Source organism: Spermophilus citellus (assembly GCF_964194105.1).
Source record: "Spermophilus citellus genome assembly, chromosome: 10".
Lineage (NCBI taxonomy): Eukaryota > Metazoa > Chordata > Mammalia > Rodentia > Sciuridae > Spermophilus > Spermophilus citellus.
Genome location: NC_138197.1, coordinates 73,629,367 through 73,647,318, shown reverse-complemented (window position 1 = coordinate 73,647,318; position 17,952 = coordinate 73,629,367). Strand labels below are relative to the sequence as shown.

The window sequence follows — 17,952 nt, the reverse complement described above, 5'->3', positions numbered from 1 at the left end:
CAATGTATTTCTATTGGGTCATATTATCCCCACTGTGCTTTTTTGGCTTTTACTAAACCATCACTCAGGGAGTATGAACCATAATGTATCCCAAACATATAAGCTTAAGGGTACAGAGCAGCAGCAAAATATCTGTATAGCATGCTGAAGGCTCAGGGTTCAATTCCCAGCACAAAACAAAGAAGCAGAGTATTAGAACCACTTCAGGAACTCAAGATTTCATTTTAAGCATCCATGTTGTTTTTCTGGCTTACCACCAGACAACTAGTGTAAATCACTAAAACCCCTATATCCTATTCGCCAATTTGAAATGGTTTCAAAGATTGCAGCATCAGGTCATCTACTATTAACACAGAGGAACAAGAAACAAAGCTAAAAAAAAAACCAGACAACCAACAACAACCCAGTTTATTAGAAAAGTCACTCACAAAATTGAATGATTACAGAGCTGCAGAGCAGCTAAAAACCAACTGCATGGCAGTGAGAATGAAGTACATTGACTTAGATAAAGGTTGTCCTCACAAGGATGTTCCTGCAGAAAGAAAAAAGATTATCAGTATTTACGTAAGCAGAGTAGAAAGATTCTATGACTGTATCCACTCATTATGATAACACTTGGTTCTAATAGTTCTGCTGACTACAAACAATCCAACATTATGAAATATTTTTGTTCTGATCTGAGGTGCAACATCTCATTCTTAATCTGGAAATGGTAAGTGCTGATTGTTAAAACTTACCTTTAGTAATGAACTTGGACAGAAGTTTCTGGCCTTTTTTTAAAAAAATTGAGCTGATAAGCCTGTAGTAGCAGATTCCTCCTAGAAAAGTAAACAACCTTTTAGAACAAACTCTTTTCTGAGACCATGTCCCATCTTCAAGTTATACCTCCCACCTCCCATTAAACAGCCCACCCAACCTCCCACCATTTTGGGGAAAGGATTCTAGTCATTACTTTGAGCCACTGTTTTAAGGAAATGGGTGAAAGGAAGGTAATAAATGAATAATTTATAGGGCAAAAATATACCTTCACAATAGAAATAATTTAATGTGCTCACTTCCTTCAATTGGGAACCAACAAAGAGCAGGGTGTTAAGAATTCATCTCCAGAAAAACCAATTGCAGCTTAACTGGACTAGTTTTGGCTCAATTTATTAAGGAGAATGCAACAGAAAACTGGATTTTAGGTAACTAATGGATGTAAGTAAAATCTGTTCTTACCTACCAGCATAGCAATAAAACCTTTCCTCCTGGTTCTGACTGCTAGTCCTAAGAGTCAGGTGTGCCTTACTCTTGTCTGCCTCCTTCCTTGCGATGATCACTGAAACTTCACTCCCTCCTAGCTTTCATGGAGCGTGCCGTGGCCTGCCCCTGGCTTATCTGTACTCCACATACCACAAGTGTCTACTCTCAGCTGCAGAGTGTCTGAGCTCGGAGCCATTCGCGCTATACTTGCTAGCAGTTCCTAGTAGCTGAACATCTCCTGGAACTTTAAAGGCTTTGTCACGAATCCTGAGGTATCTGCAAACTCCCTTAATAGTTAAGGTTCCACCTGCTATTGCAAACTCAGCCAGTATCATGGAACTATCATCCATGCTTCCCCACCCCCACCCCCTCCCACCCACCCCACCCAACCACCCCCCTCCTCCCCAAAACTTCCAAGTGATACACCCATGAGATGGAATATACAGTCCTATCGTATAAACAAATATCTATGCTACTAGGTACAATGGCACTGAAATTGAGAGGGTACCAAAGGGAAGGCTCAAAAGTATCTATGCACAAATAACAATTATTGGGTCTATTTGGAATTTCTACACAATTATCACTGTAGGATGATCGTGTTATCTTTGTGTTGAATTTAAAGGAAAACTGCAGTTAACACAAAATTACATAGAAAACATGGCTCCACATATTTCTAGTTTTGCCCTCCAGATAACTAGTTGATATTGTATATAAACCTTTAGACCCACCCAAGACCATGACCCAGCAAAACTGCAGTTTTCCTTTAATATAAAAGCCTATTTTCATGTAAATTAAAATTCTTGTTTTATCAAATGTCTCCCAAACACTTCTAATCTGTGGACTTGAGGGGTGGCACTAGCCAGCAACTGGTTTCTATTCTCTGGCAGAGCTTTGAACTTGCATTGTGATAGAAGCATTCAACATTTATCGGGGTAGTGGGTAGGAAAAGTACAAATCTCTGCCAGTCCCAAATCCATACAGTTTTCATTCCATTCAAGAGAATTAAATCGTTTATTGATTACACATGATAATGGATGATACACAAGCTTCATTCCCATCTATTATTTATCTGGTACCATTATTCAATTTAGATATTGCATAGGATATGCCAACAATCATTTTTATAACCAAATAATTCCATGACTGCTTGGGTGACCCTTTCAATGGTGAACTTCAGAAGGTCACAACTACACCAAGGTTTCTGAACCTGGCATCATCCTGAATGAATTCTAACTTCACACTGTTGGGGAAGTTTTACCAAGATGGCTTCAGAGTAGACTAACTTTACACAGCACATTTAAAAAAAGACACATTTATTCAGCGTCATGATCAGACTATTACATTTAGCAATCAACAGCATGGGTGCAAAAAAAAAAAAAAAAAAAAAAAAAGTCTACATTAAAACCCTTTGTTGGAATGCTTTACACTTTCCACAGAACAGAAACTAAAATAACCTGTTATACAATTAGTCACAAATACAGTCCTCGAGTTTTTTTGCCCATACACATGAGTATTGTCTAAACCATGTCTTCTTTGTAGCAGCTAGGCCCTGCCACCACTGTGCTTGGCTGAGTTCACAAATCTGTTGTAACCTGTAGCTTCCCTGTCACTTCTCTGGCTCTCCTCTCCTGCTAAGCTTTGTTTCCTGTTGAACAATATGGAATAAAGTTGTTAATCTAAACATATTAAGACTCAAGGCTATAATCCAATAGCAAAGTTGTTTCCCACAAATTTTGCTAATCTGAATATTAACTTAACATCCACAATTTACTGCAATTATAATGTTAACTATGTTGCACTGCTCAGCTATATTAGGGTTACTGGGTTCATCAGCAATTATAAAAATTAAGTCAACACGTAAAAAAAATAAAAAAGGGTACTTACTTACCTGGCAGTATTAAAACCTTCTGCCACTGCCATAGCTACTGCTGCTGCTGGAACCGCCATAGCCACCTAGAGAAAATTTTTTTCATTTATATTTAGGAAATGTACCGTTTTGAGGCAATGACACATTCAAAGAAGGAACAGCCATTAAAGTGACCTTCACCTAGAGTGACAAAGGTGTGAGGAGGTCATGTTGAGTCTTCAAATTTGATTGCAAATTATTCACAATTGTTAAATTATCAGCTTTTCATTATTTTCATATATACTACCTTAAAAATTGGTAGTCCAATGAGATCAATCAATATTACAAATATATAATAATACCTTGGTTTCGTGGTTTGGCAAAATATTGGCCTCCACCACCATAAGGTCCAGAGCTTCTGCCTCCAAAGTTTCCACCCTTCATGGGTCCAAAATTTGATGACTGATTGTTGTAACTGCCAAAATCATTGTAGCTTCCACCACCTCCAAAATTGCTTCCTAGGAATGGAAAGAGGGACTTGTCTATTACTTGGGGAAGATGACTGATAGTGCCCAATTCTGCTTAGTGTTCAGAATAAAAAGAGGTTATATATTTGCTGCCTGCCTTCCTCCCAAACTGTTGGCTCCAAATCCTTATATTTTATCTCTGGGCAAGGTATTCAAAACACATCATTCAACTCAACAGTTTTCCCCTAGTGGCATTTGCAAGCACTCTCTAGCCTTAAGGCCTTTCTTCCACATCCAAGGCCAGTGCAAATACAAGCTAAATCACCTAAGTACCTAAGGTCCCAAAGTTGTTTCAAAACTAAGTGTCCTGCCATGGTACTGCTTATCTAACTCAAATTTAAGACACCACTAAACACATACCCATCTACTTATAAGGGAGTGAGGCGGCCCCAGCTTAAAGCCAGGAGGAGGTAGCACAGCAAGCTTGTTTTAAATGTACCATGCAGTGTACCACACAATGGTTTAAAAGCTCCAAATTCCAATACAGGCAGAAACTCTAAAAGGCTAATCTAGCTATCACACCAAGTACTTGGATCACTGGATACCTACCACTACCACCGCCAAAGCCGCCTCCGCCTCCTCCGTTGTTATAGCTGTCATAGCTGCCACTCCCGCCATAGCCACTGCCCTGGTTTCCATAACCCTGTCCACCACTTCCATAGCCTCTGCTTCCTCCAGAGTAACCAGGGCCGCCTCCTCCTCCATAACCACCTACAAGAATACAATTCTTCTCAATAAGACAAAAGTATTCAACAATAAAAACTGGTGCAAATTTAACAGCTAAGGGCCTCCTTTCAGCATGCAAATTATGGGCCAAGTTGAGTTCGTCATGCACTAGGAGTTTTAGTTTCTACCATCCTATTCTAAAGGTATAGGTTGCCAGAAATTTTTACTTACACATTTCTCTAAAAACTTACCATCATTACCAAATCCATTGTAGCCATCCCCGCTGCCACCATATCCACCACCACCACGACTGCCACCAAAGCCACCTGTAATAAAGATTTTATATACGAGGTGTATAGTATGTAACTACTGTGGGTTGTAAAAAGGATGTGATATAGAGCAATAGAATTATATGGTCACTATCAATTTTCACTAAGCCTTAGATAACAACACATACCACGACCACTGAAGTTCCCTCCACGACCGAAATTGTCATTTCCACCAAAACCACCTCCACGACCACCACCGAAGTTTCCAGAACCACTTCGACCTTAATAGAAAAAAAAATATTTAAGTGTTAAACCACATATTGGCTTACAGTAACTTAGAATTACCTTTACATTGTAATCAAGTAATAATAAATGTACCTCTTTGGCTAGATGAGGCACTGGCCATCTCTTGCTTTGACAGGGCTTTCCTCACTTCACAGTTATGGCCATTCACAGTATGGTATTTCTGAACTAAAAAAATTTAAAGATAAAATTCTGGTCTTAGATGGAGACTTCAAGTGGATCTTAAAAGCCTTAGTAAATGTCAGCAATGCGTTACTTACTGACAATCTTATCCACAGAGTCATGGTCATCAAAAGTTACAAAAGCAAAGCCCCTTTTCTTTCCACTGCCTCGGTCAGTCATGATTTCAATAACTTCAATTTTCCCATACTGTTCAAAATAATCTCGTAGGTGATGTTCTTCAGTGTCTTCTTTAATGCCACCAACAAAGATCTTTTTCACAGTTAAGTGGGCCCCTGGTCTTTGAGAATCCTATTAGGAGGAAATTAAGTTACTTTACATAAGCAAGATCTATTCCCAAAATCAGAATTTTAAAGCTTAGAAGACTCCCAAATCTCATCAGTAGCAACACCTTCAAATGAATATTGGGGGAGGGGGAAAAAAAAATCACTCACTTCTCGTGAGACAGCTCTCTTTGGTTCCACAACTCTACCATCCACTTTGTGTGGTCTTGCATTCATGGCTGCATCCACTTCCTCCACAGTGGCATAAGTGACAAACCCAAAGCCTCTGGAGCGCTTGGTGTTTGGATCTCTCATTACCTGTGAACAGTGTTAATTCATTTAATACACAGCCCAACTCTACAAGGTAATGTCATTTCTATTTTAAGGCCAAGAAGAAACTTTACACCAATCCTGTATACGAAGCCATTCAGTTTCCCACTACTGTAGATTTGAGATAGCTTTGTACACTAAAGAACAAAGGCAGTCCCTTTGCCACGTTATTTCTAATTATTACCTCTATTAACCACCTTCACAAAGCATTCAGACAAGATTAATATCAGGAAAAGCCTAGGAAATCAACTAATTCTACTTCCTTTTGTCCCTTCCAAGTCTTACCACACAATCCGTGAGTGTTCCCCATTGCTCAAAATGGCTTCTCAGACTCTCATCAGTTGTTTCAAAGCTCAGCCCTCCGATGAATAGCTTCCGCAGCTGTTCGGGCTCTTTAGGGGACTAGAGTGTGGGAAAAACGCGTTTAAGTGGGGCTATAACACGGACGCTTCCATTTAGGACAAACAAAACCAGACACCAACGTGCGTATAACTTATTGTTCCTTGAAACCCCAACAAACCACGTGCTTCTCCCCATCACTGAGGGTGGTGGTGGTGGTAGTGAGGGCTGGAGAGCACCAAGCGCATGCGCCCCTACTCCGGACGCACGCGCAACAAAAGGACTGTGCGAAGGGGTGCATCGTCAGTAAGATACTAATAGCTCCACGAAATTCGCCCATGAGACAAAGCAAAAAGTGCCCGTATGCGTCTACGAGTTTTGACATTAGTAACGAGTCCGGCGTGATAACTAATAATTAGCGGACGGCGGCCTCATGGCGACGACGAGGACAACAAAATGGCGACCTCAACTTTGGGAGGAGTAGGCCCTGGCAGCGACCGAAGGATCTGCTGAAAGCGCTAGTGCAAGCCGCGAAACCACATAGCATCTCACCCAACTCAGAAGGGGCGAGAAAGAAAACTCAACTTTCGAAAATCGTCTAACTCACCTCTGATTTAGACATGACGGCAGCAGGAAGACAGACTTTAACGATGCTTTCTCGGCGGCGTCCACGGGCAGAAAGGAGTAAGCTAACGAACGTATCCACCAGCCTACCTTCAGCCTCGCCTTTTTATCCCGCCTCCTCGCTTTCGGCATTGGCAGACCCCGCCCCTCCAAAGCTCCGATTGGCTGTCTGAAATCACTTCCTCCTTCTATTGGTCTATGGTTCCGTACTGCTGTGTAACGTCATCCGTTTGGGCGTTCTACGCAAGCCCCGCCCCCTTGAGTCATTGGTGCCTGAGCTACGTTACTCTTAACCAGTCTGATTGGCTAGCCCGCCAATCATTCATATTTGAATATACCCAAGGTATGTAAACGCCTTTTTCGTCTTCCACACCCATATAATACATTCACCTCGCCTGGCAAAGCATAACTAATACTATAAGTTAGATAAGTAGCTTGTAAAAACTTCTTTTTGCAGTCACTACTTACAGAGCGCATGTGTAGTAAAATGGCGAGTTTACGCAGGCGTATTATGAAGTTCCGCCTGCCGCTGAAACACGTGAAATGGCGGGTGGGAGTGGGCGGTGAGCCTATGGCGCCTGCGTAGTGGCGGGAGTTGTGCCCTCTTTTGCGCAGGCGTTATGGGCGGAGAAAGGGTCCGGTTCCAGGATTGGTTGCGCAGGCGCAGGGAAGGATCCGTTTTGGCGGGCGGTTGGCGTTGCGCAGAAGGCGGCGGCAGCGGTGGCTTGTGGTTCGGCCCCACCACAGAGGAACAGGGCAGACGTTAGTGTGAGTGATCACTCTCGATCCCGGGTAAGTGGAGGAGAGTCTTGTCTACGCATACGAGGTCTTGAACCGGCTCCATTTGGGCCCGTTATTGTGTGAAATGAATGGACCGCGGGGTGGGGGGGATAGTGAAAGGGCAGCGATGCATCGGGCCAACCAATAGAAGAACAGGGGGCGGGATATTTTATCCTTGCAGGTTCTTTGGGGGCTTTGCAGCCGAAGAATTTGACTGGCAAGTGTATAGGCCAATTGGGTCTGCCTTCAGCTGCCGAATGACCGGCGCTTGGGCCATCGGAATGTGGGAGGCGGGTTTTTCCCTCCTGAGCAGCGTCTTACTGAGCCAATGAGCACGAAGCGCGCGGTAGGTTGGCCTTCTCCAAGAGGCAGCGGTTTGACTCCAATGGGGAGCGCGGGAGTTGGGCAGTTAAGTGGATAGACCGAGTCTGGAGCCAGTAGGTGAACGGGTACTCCAAAAGAGGGAGTTATCTTAGACTAGGAGTTGTTACTTTCAATACCTGTGATGGTGCGTGGGAATGAACATTTTATCCATAATAACTAACCTAATGAAATCTTTAGGTTTCCATCCCACACACCTTATCTACCACTTTAGTTTTAGGGAAAACGAGAAGTTTTAGACTTGACTTATTTACTTGTTTAGAAGACCGTTAAGACGGTAGAACAAATAGGATAAATCTTCACGTATCTTTATGGAATGCATCCAAGAAAAATCTATATCATAATCATATTTCCACGGACAAATAGGTCCGTAGGTCCAGAGAGAGTTTTGAAAGACTACATATTTGGATATGACACAATGGGATCGAGGCAGATGGGATTTCTAATGTTTAAATCTTTTCAGAGATAATTTGTCATAAAATTGAATAAAAAATGATAATTTGTCATTAAAATTAAATAAAAAATTTTTTTTTGTTTCCAGTCATCACGTATTTCTCATTACCTCCTTTCACTTTAATTATGTATGTTCTGGGTGCTTTTCTCTTTGGTCTCTTCCGCTGAGGAACTTTCCTTACATAAATGTATCTTTGTTTACACCATTAAAGATTTCCCAAGCCCCTCTTTCCTGCTCTTTGAGGATGTCTGGTTTGGGGTGAAAAAGAAGTTGCTTAAGGAGGGTATGGGGAGGGAAGAACCACCCATCACCTGGATCACCATTCATTGCCTTTTGGTTAGATTTTCTTCTTCTGTTGGTAATGCCCACTGTGTTTATTCTAGGGCTTTTAAAATTTTATTATTATTATTATTTTTATTTTTTGGTACTGGGTATTGAACCCAGCCAGAGGCAGTTTACTACTAAGCTATGTTCCCAGTCCTTTTTATTTTTTATTTTGAAATAAGATCTTGCTGACCATCATCATCATGTATAATAAGTTAGAATAAATAAACAATTTTAATAAGAAAAAGGTCTTGCTGAGTCGCTGAGGGTCTCTGCTAAATTGTTGAGACTGGCCTCTAACTTGCAAGTATTCTGATTGTAGGCCTGAGGTGTCTACTCCGGCTGTGTCAATTTTAATACTTCATTGTTCACTGGTTAATGTAGAATCAAAAGGGAAGATATTTAAATGGCCGATAAAATCAACTATATATGAAATAAATTTAGGATTAGAGACCTTTGGGTTTTTTAAAAAATATTTATTTTATTTTTATAAAATTTTTAAAAAATATTTATTTTTTAGTTGTAAGTGGACACAATATCCTTATTTCATTTTTATGTGGTGCTGAGGTTTGAACCCAATGCCCCACGTGTGCTAGAAGAGCACTCTACCACTGAGCCACAGCCCTGAGACCTTTACAGTTTTGTACAAAAAACATAATTCCAGTGCAGCTTATAATGAACAGAGGAGTGATTTCCATGTTAACCGGTGCTTGCAAAGGGATAACATTATCAGTTATACACCTATTTATAGGTTATGTTAAGGATGCAGTTGCTGAGCTTCTAAGAACTAAAGTGATAATGGGTTAAGGATATTTATCGTTGATGTATTTAGGTTTGAAAGGAATACCAAGAAAGAACAATAAAGAAAAATCTAATCATGGTCTAAAATGACCAATGCCAGAGTTTATATTTATATTTTGAAAATATATTTTCAAAATATTTTACCAGTTGCAAATTAGGAAAGACTGGAGATGATGGGTGAGGTGTTGAGGGAGTGACCTTTGGTAAGGGAGTACTACATTTTACCTGATTTAAGTGATTTGGACATTCCTGGAATTCTTTTGGGCCAGAGTCTCAAATTCTCCTTTGACCTTGATTTAGTGAGAAATAGATTTTACACTGGTCCTGTATACATATTGAAACATGTTTCACCAGACAAAAGTGCAAAGAACACTAGCACTTTCTCATCTACAATGTATTTCATTTTTTAAAAAACCAGGTCAGTTTCCACTGAACTGATTTCACAACTGTTATAAACCCACAGTTTTTTGGGCAGGGGTGTGGGGAGAGCCCTGCTCAGAGGAATGGGCAACCAGATCATTGCACCTTAGATTATTCTGAGTGAATTCATTTCATCTCTAGTTTCAGCTACCTGAATATATAAGCAGATTCATTGGTGGTCCCTTATATGGTGTTTTTACATGTATTTTACCTTGAAAGATTTTAGCTTTGTGAAATTGAGCATTTCTAGTTGTTGTGCAAGTAAAAATTGCTTGTTTTATTATGAAGTGTATTCTAATGGGATTGTAGGTTTGATGAATATTTCTCTGTGGTGGGGGTATTTTAATAGATAATTTTCATTGAAATTCTCAAGACTATCACATGAAAAATCCTAACTAGACTTATCCTTTGCCGTGGAAAATCTGGTAGGGTTGTTAAAACCACCCCACAGTAATACAAAGTGTTGGGCCTCCATTAACAAAAGTTAAAGCACTTGCACTTCGAGTTTGGAGGGCTACTAATGCATCTAAACCTAAAAGGATTATTTACTAAAAGAGAAAATAACATATCTTCACTGGTCTGTAAAAAAAAAAAAAAAAAAAAGTAGAAGACTTCCTTATAGGTGGTACAGAATTTGCCATCCTCCTGTCTTAGTCTCCGGAGTTGCTAGGATTACATGTTTGTGCCACTATCCATGTCCAGCTATATCAGAGTCTTAGGTAAGCAGGATGGTAATTGGGAGAGAGACAGAAAGAGCAGATAAGTCTGAAGTGACCAGATATTTTCTTTAAATGTCTAAGAAAATTTTGTAGATTTTCAGAGCCTTTAATAATACTTTAGAAAAGAGAATGGTTTGTGATTCAGGATGCAAAGTTTCTGAGGAAGACTAGTGGGTGTTTATTTTTGGTTTTGGGGATTTAAACCCACCAGAACCTCTTACATGCTGAGCCAGTACTGTCGTTCCACCCCCACCTCTTTTTAATTTTTAAGGCAAATTAGTAACCACAGCACAATTTTCATCTTTTAAAAATATTTTTAGTTGTCAATGGACCTTTATTTATATGTGGTAACAAGATTTGAATCCAGTGCTTCACCCATGCTGGGCAAGTGCTCTACCACTGAGCCACAATCCCAGCCCCCTAATTTTCATATTTTATTGGAATCACTCATTTAATAAGTTCACCTGGTAGAGAATGTTCAACTTTCATTTTGTTCTTTTTCTTGGTCTTTTTTTATTTTCAATTGGTTTACCTGAAATCAGGCCTAAAGCTGTGCTATGGATATTGATTTTAAATGCAGAATATTAATGTGGTTATTGTTTGATTCAATATAGGTATTTACACATTATTATTCATGAACTTGGACTCTGGGCAGTCATCTTTTGTCACTAACATAAACTTTGATTTTCCTTTCTTGCTCATAGAGGGTGACTTTAACTGATCATTGTACTAATAGGAAGAAGTCCAGGTCGTCCTGAGAAGAGTTGGCTTATACAGAGTTCAAGATGCACATTTGTTGGATTTCTGTAAGCCATTTGATGCCACATATTCATTTCTGATGACAACTTTACACTTGTGCTGGCAGAACACCCACAGTGACAACTGCTGTCTATGTTTAGTCTGTCCAAGACCTCAACCAGCTAGTATGTTTGTGGAAAAACCTACACTGTTCTTGTTAGCAGCTATGTAAATATTAGACCTCTCTCTGAGTTTATCTTCTCAGGTCTGCCGATTTATTTTTGGGCAGTTTAGATCCTGTGGTTGCCTCAATTTACCCTTTGAAATGAGGGATTAAAAGTTTTAGTTATCCTTTGGGTTAAGTGAAGCACAATTCTTTTTGAATCAGTACACAGTTTTATATATGTCCAGTTTATGATGGATGTGTGTGTTGGGGAATGAACCAGCGCTTTGAGTACATGCTCTTACTTCCGAGTTACACTTCAGGTTCCTAGCCCCAATTTATGGTGGTGCTCCCCCTGCCACACCCCAGGTGGTGGATATCAAACCCAGTTCCTCACACATGTTGACAAGCATTCTCCCACTAAACTGCATGCATAGCCTCCTGGTTTGTGTTTTCAAAAATTGTACTTCCACTGTTTATTTGCTTCCTGTGGTTCGTACAACATCCTAGCACAGACTTGGTAGCTTAAAACAACAGGAATTTAGCTGAGCACCATGGTACCGGCCTGTAATCCCAGCTACTCTGGAGGCTGAGGCAGGAGGATCACAAGTTTCAGGCCAATCTTGGCAAATTAGTGAGACCTTGACTCAAAGTAAAATATAGAAAGGGTTAGGGATGTAGTAGTTCTAAAAAGAAAAAGGTATAGGTATACAGGTCTGTGGTAGAGGGCCCCTGGGATCAATTTTAGTACCACAAAAAAATCCTAAACAACAAAAAACCAGGAATCCTCATAGTTCTAGAGGCCATAAGTCTGTAGTCAAGGCTTTGAGCCCCTTGTGGAGGCTCCAAGGGGATAGTGTCTGTTTCTTGCCTCTTCCAGTTTCTGGTGGTAATTTACCATTCCTTGACTTAATGGACTCATTTCCCTGTGCTCTTTAAAGGATACATGTGAGATTGCATTTAAGGCTAGAAGATCAGGACTAATTTCTCTCAGATCTTTTTTTCCTATATATTTACTGGTGCCTTATAATTACACATAATAATGAGATTCATTGTTACATATTCGTACATGTACACAATATTGTTTTCCCATCCTTCCCTTTCCCTCCATCCCTTCCCCTGGCCCACATCTTCTATTCTTCTAGTCTCCCTTGTTTTCATGAGGTCCCCTCACCTTTTTTGCCTTATTTCTTTTTAGCTCTCACATCTTTTCTTATATACGACAATCACAGTTTTGTGGGTTAGGAATTGAATATCTTTGGGGGGACCACCATTTGGACCACTATACCTTGGTTCCTTAACTCCTACTCAAATAAATTTGACCTCCCTCAAAAAAAAAAAAAAGGTTATTTTAAATGAAAGAGGCAAATGAAAAATAAGAAAAGCTCAGAAACCTTGGTTCTTTTCCTATTTCTGCCATTAACTAGTGGCATATGGGGATCTCTTTGCCGTCTGGTCTAGAGTTGGATAAGCGATAGCTAATAACTTGAGACTAAAACTTATGAAGTGGCTCCTAAGTCATCTTGGAGTTTATTTTTTATACCAATAATTGTAAGTGCCAATCAAGAAATTATTCTAGGTCTGGGGATGTGGCTCAAGCATTAGTGTGCTCGCCTGGCGTGCATGGGGCACTGGGTTTGATCCTTAGCACCACATAAAATAAAATAAAGATGTTGTGTCTACCAAAAACTAAAAAATAAATAAATTTTAAAAAGAACTTATTCTAAAAAAAAAAAGATCACTCAAAAAGTGTGTCTTCACATTAGGGAAAAAAATAAAAGAACTTATTCTAACATTTGGGCCAGTGTAATCCTTTGGTATTCTTTCCTAGGACTTGCAAGACAGAAGACTGACTTGCTGGCTGACTGTCAACTTCCCAGGGCATAACACAGGATAACCTTTACTCTGTGCTTAAAACTTTTTCAAAGAAAAGATTTTCTGCAAAGGGTGTAAGGGACTAACTAGGCCATTTTCACCCTTTTCCTAGTGAGACAAAGGGCTATATAGTTTGAATTTCCTAGTAATAGTAGTCCATCTAAATTTAACACTGACACATTTTTCCATCTGAAACTAGATCGTGGACAGAAAAAAATTTCACATGCAATTTTAATCTTTAGACTTACTGTGTGCCTGTTCTATTGTGCTTCATGGCTAGGAAGGGCACTAGCAAGCATGAGATCAAGAAATGGTATACTTGAAAGGGCTGTTTTAAGATCAAGTTTTATAGCACACATTTATTTCTTCCATGGAGTGGAGGAACCAAATTGAATTCAAGTATTTCTCTGATCGTAATCTGTTTCTTAGAAAATAAAGCAAGTTCAGTCTGAGCCAGCAGGCATAATTATGTCGGAATAAAACGCCCTGTGCTAAAGAGGTCAACTAACAGGCTGGGAAATCTTGAAGTTTAGTTTTGGAGGCAAATCCTTGAACTCCATGTGCCTTGTTTTTGTCCCCAAATCAGTAAGACTCACCTCACAGGAAGTTGTAGAGGGTAATATATTGCTAATTTGTTCAGTATTTTACAACAATAAATTATCTCAAAAGAGCTGATAAAACATAGGCAAACTTCATTTATATGAGTAGCTGGAGACAAGCATAGATAAAACTTACAGATAATTCAGAAAAGTTATTAAAGTTATTTTTAACTTCCACTATTAAACATTTTACCTTATATGTCCTATATATTTTCCAAAAATTTTTTTAAGTTGTTGATAGACCTTTATTTTATTTTATTTATTTATATGTGGTGCTGAGGATCGAACCCAGTGCCTCATGCAAGCTAGGCGAGTACTCTACCACTGAGCCACAACCCCAGCCTCTCTTATTCTTTTTTTAATAAAAGATCTATGGCTTAGTTAGGGCAAATAGCAGCAGGTTAGGTAATAAAGGAATCAGTTCATCAAGAGGATGTAACAATCCTGTGTTTATACAGCTAATAATAAAAGCTTCATAATATATAAAGGAAAAATGAAATAATAGAAATCTAATTATATTTGGAAATTTTAATACCTTGCTGATTGATAAGACAAGTAGAAAGATCAATAGGGAAATAGAAGACTTCATATAATTGATGTTTGTAGAGTAGTTCACACGACAGCAGAGTACTTTTCAAGTATACATAGAACACTTAACCTAAACAGATCATCCTCTGGTCATAATACAAGTCTCATATTCAAAAGATTCAGTTGTGTACACTATATTTTGTTTTTGCAGTACTGGGTATCAAACCTGCATACATTTGAGGCAAGAAATCTTATCACTGAGCTACATCCCTAGCTGTGTCAATTTTTTTTTCCTTTTTAATTATAGTGTGATTAAGTTTGAAGTCAGTAACAAAGACATCTGGAAAGTTCCCAAATATTTTGAACTATACAACACACTTCTGAGTAGTCCATGAATTAAAGAGGAACTCATGGATTGGGGATGTAGCTCAGTGGTAAAATGTGAGCTTAGCATGTACATGGTCTTGGGTTTGATCTCTTGCAACACAAATATGCAATCACAAAGAAAATTAGAAAATATTTTCAACTGAATGAAAGTGAGAGCATGACATATCCAAACATGAAATACAGATAGTGCAGTGCTTAGGGGGAAACTTAACTACAAAAGCGAATCTAAAGTCAGCGACTTGGTTTCCACCTTAAAGCCCTAGAAAAAGAGGAATTAAATCCCAAGTATCTTCACAGCCTGTAGTCCCAGCCACTTGGAAAACTGAGGCAGGAGGATCCATCTCTATCTCTTTTTTTTTTAATATTTATACTTTAGGTGTAGATGGATACAACACAATTTCTTTATTTTTTAGTTTTTAGGTGGACACAACATCTTTATTTTATGTGGTGCTGAGAATCGAACTCAGCGCCCCGCGCATGCCATGCAAGTCGTTACTGCTTGAGCCACATCCCCAGCCCCAATGCCTTTATTTTTATGTGGTGCTGACAATCAAACCCAGGTCCCACCCGTGCTAGGCAAGTGCTCTGCCACTGAGCCACAATCCCAGCCCTTCTATCTCTCTTCATTTTGGTACCAGGGTTTGACCTCAGGTTCATGTAGCCATTGAACCCCATCCCCATCCCTTTTTTGTTTTATTTAGAGACAGGGTCTCACTGAGTTCCTTTGTGCCTTGCCAAATTGCTGAGGCTGGCTGTGAACTTGGGATTCTCTTGCCTCAGCCTCCGGAATCATTGGAATTATAAGCCTGTGCCACTGCACTAGACCAGGAGGATCTCTAGGAGTCTAGGAATCTAGGAGTTCATGGCCAACCTGTGCAACACAGGCTGTTATGTTAAACAAACCAACCAAAATTCATCCAAAGTAGGCAGAAGAAAAATAGTAAAGATAAAAGTAGTAATAAATTTATTTTATTTTGGTACCAGGGATTGAATCCAGGGGCACTTAACCCCTGAATCGCATCCCCAGTCCTTTTTTAAAAAGTTACTTATAGACAGGGTCTCACTGAGTTGTTCAGTGCCTCACTAAGTTGCTGAGGCTGTCTTTGAAGTCTCGATCCTCCTGCCTCAGCTTCCGAAGTCACTGGGATTACAGGTGTGCGCCACCACACCCGGCTTGAAATATTTTTTTAAAAATAAGAAAATAATGAACTGAAAGTTCTTAGAGAAGATCAGGAACTTAATTCTTTGAGATAAATCAGGAAAGATGGACAGATGACTAGCCAGGCATTTTGGCACATTGCCTGTAATCCCAGTTTACTTGGGAGGCCAAAGCAAGAGGATCACTAGTTAAAGGCCATTTAACAAGATTCTGTCAGAAAGACACAAATATTTGGAAAAAGAGGATGGATATTACTATTGATCCCACAGACTGTGTGTTTGTGTGTGTGTATTATTGGGGATTGAGCCCAGGCAAGATCTGTATCACTGAGCTAGCTATATCGGAATCCCTGATCCTACAGATAAAAAAGGTAATAAGCCAAGTGTAGTGATACATACCCATAATCCCAGCAGTTGGGGAGGCTGGGAAGATCACAAGTTCAAAGCCAGCATGGGCAACACCCTGTCTCAAATAAATAGAAAGGGCTGGGGCTATAGCTCAATAGTATGAGAAACTGTGGCACTATATTCCATGTCTTAGTGAAATTAATTGCTTCCTGGAAAAACAAACTATCAAAGCTCACTTCAGTACAGAACTTTATTGGCTCTATATCTGTTAAGGAATTGAGGTTAAAAATATCCCACAAAGAAAACTCCAAACCTGAAATATTTTGTTCTTTTTCCCGCAACAGACCTATGAAATATGTAGGGCAAATAGCTAACATCCTTAACTTTTGAACTTTCCAATTCAATATTTAGTAATCTGGAATATCTACTTATTCCAGATTCTGAATAGAACTGTTAAAAAGTTGCACATTAAGTTGCTTTTTTGTAACAACCTTTAAAGGTGCTAACAAGCACTGGCTTAACTAAGGGAGAAATTTAAAATCCCCTTAAGTTGAAGACTGGAGTAGAACTGCAGTTATTAGACCCTCGATAAATGTCCCATAACCAACCAAACAATTTTAGAGCAAGGAACAGAATGACTACATTAATCATCCCTTTGGCAAAGGATTTGAATTGGGAAAGTAGTTGGAAACTGTACAAAAAGAAAAATCTTACTTGGCTTAAGTAACATGTCAAAACAGTTGAAGAGCTGGGTGGTCTGAGATTGGCCATCCCTTTAGCCATTTATCTGATGGTGGCCTTTCTTTGCATTTAACTATCAATATATCTGAAGTGTAGAGCACACTTTTATGATATTGTGGCATAGTAACTCACACTTAAATGTCAATAGAGACACTTGCAAAGACCTGCAAGGTTCAATAACTTCTGGTGTGGGTTTGTTTCTCCTGTCATCACCCATTATGTATTTTTTTACAGCTTTTAAATTGCCACAGAGTGAAATTGGTTGGGATCATAATAGATGGCCCAGGAGCTGCCAAGGATACCCTTGTATGGGATGGGAAAAATTCAATACTGGCTTGATTTTATTTATCTAAATTGTAGGCTATGAACTTCAGTATAATTCATATTGCAGATACACCAAGGTGATGGCAAAGCACAAAATCATGCCATATGTTGAAGGAATGCTCTTTTACTCCCAGAAGTTTTATAGTCTTGAGTTATTTTTTATTCCAATTATATAAAAAATTTTTGTCAGCAGTAGTAATCAGATTTTAGTATTGCTAACATTGGTTTAAATTCTAATATTTTTTCAACAGTGAAATTAGAGAGATTTTAGAGATTTTAGTTTATGGTTTTGAAAATTAGTTTTTATATCTCTTTAATGTCTTCACTAAACTAAGAAGACTACTGAGAAGCAAAATTGTCTTAATGTAGGTTCTTCCTTAAAATAAATGATATGTTGACAGGACCTGAAGGGGTCTTTGTAATCCTTAAACTGCTGATGTCCAAAAACTGCAAGCTAATACCAGGGTAAGGAGTGAGTTTTAATTTTGTGGCTGATGTTGGAAAAATGCTTTATAATTATAATTTTATTTTGGGGTAAGTATTTTAACCCTTCCATATTTTGTGAGCATGATCTGCCAAAGTGGTATGTATAAATCTGTGATTCATGGTAATCTGCTGAACAT

At 39.2% G+C, this 17,952-nt stretch overlaps 2 protein-coding genes across 8 annotated transcripts in view; one reads left to right on the top strand and one right to left on the bottom strand.

Annotated features, from left to right (window-relative positions):
• Positions 1-387: 387 nt before the first annotated feature.
• Positions 388-6,728, bottom strand: HNRNPA1 (heterogeneous nuclear ribonucleoprotein A1). Of its 6 annotated transcripts, none has more exons than XR_014024096.1 (12): positions 6,573-6,728; positions 5,912-6,028; positions 5,468-5,614; positions 5,114-5,324; positions 4,929-5,021; positions 4,739-4,831; positions 4,533-4,607; positions 4,165-4,326; positions 3,451-3,606; positions 3,127-3,195; positions 738-818; positions 388-532 (listed from the first exon to the last, which is right to left on the bottom strand). XR_014024096.1 is itself a non-coding variant. In XM_081310242.1 (11 exons), the coding sequence occupies exons 1-10, from the start codon at positions 6,585-6,587 to the stop codon at positions 3,140-3,142; spliced, it is 1,125 nt and encodes a 374-aa protein (XP_081166368.1). In that variant the 5' UTR covers positions 6,588-6,728; the 3' UTR covers positions 2,224-2,887; positions 3,127-3,139. The 6 variants fall into 6 exon arrangements, 4 of the variants coding, with proteins under 4 accessions (XP_081166368.1, XP_081166369.1, XP_081166367.1 ...); XR_014024097.1 differs by having other exon boundaries at positions 3,131-3,195; XM_081310242.1 differs by lacking the exons at positions 388-532; positions 738-818 and adding an exon at positions 2,224-2,887.
• Positions 6,729-6,761: 33 nt separating this feature from the next.
• The window catches only part of CBX5 (chromobox 5), a 34,891-nt gene continuing 23,700 nt past the window's right edge, over positions 6,762-17,952 (top strand). Inside the window, exon 1 of one of the 2 annotated variants that reach the window (XM_081310252.1) lies at positions 6,762-6,932. In XM_081310252.1, the coding sequence (XP_081166378.1) occupies positions 6,788-6,932 (145 nt within the window). In that variant the 5' untranslated portion in view covers positions 6,762-6,787. Of the gene's footprint in view, positions 6,933-7,232; positions 7,382-17,952 lie in introns of those variants that run through there. The other variant, XM_081310253.1, reaches the window with a different exon arrangement.

What these genes read in the sequence shown, in the direction of transcription:
- HNRNPA1 (XM_081310241.1), bottom strand. An exon ending in AGGGAACTTCAGTGGTCGTG is followed by an intron (nt 4,608 to 4,738) that starts GTATGTGTTGTT and finishes TCTTTATTACAG; the next exon opens with GTGGCTTTGGTGGCAGTCGT. An exon ending in TGCCAAACCACGAAACCAAG is followed by an intron (nt 3,196 to 3,450) that starts GTATTATTATAT and finishes AATTTTCTCTAG; the next exon opens with GTGGCTATGGCGGTTCCAGC.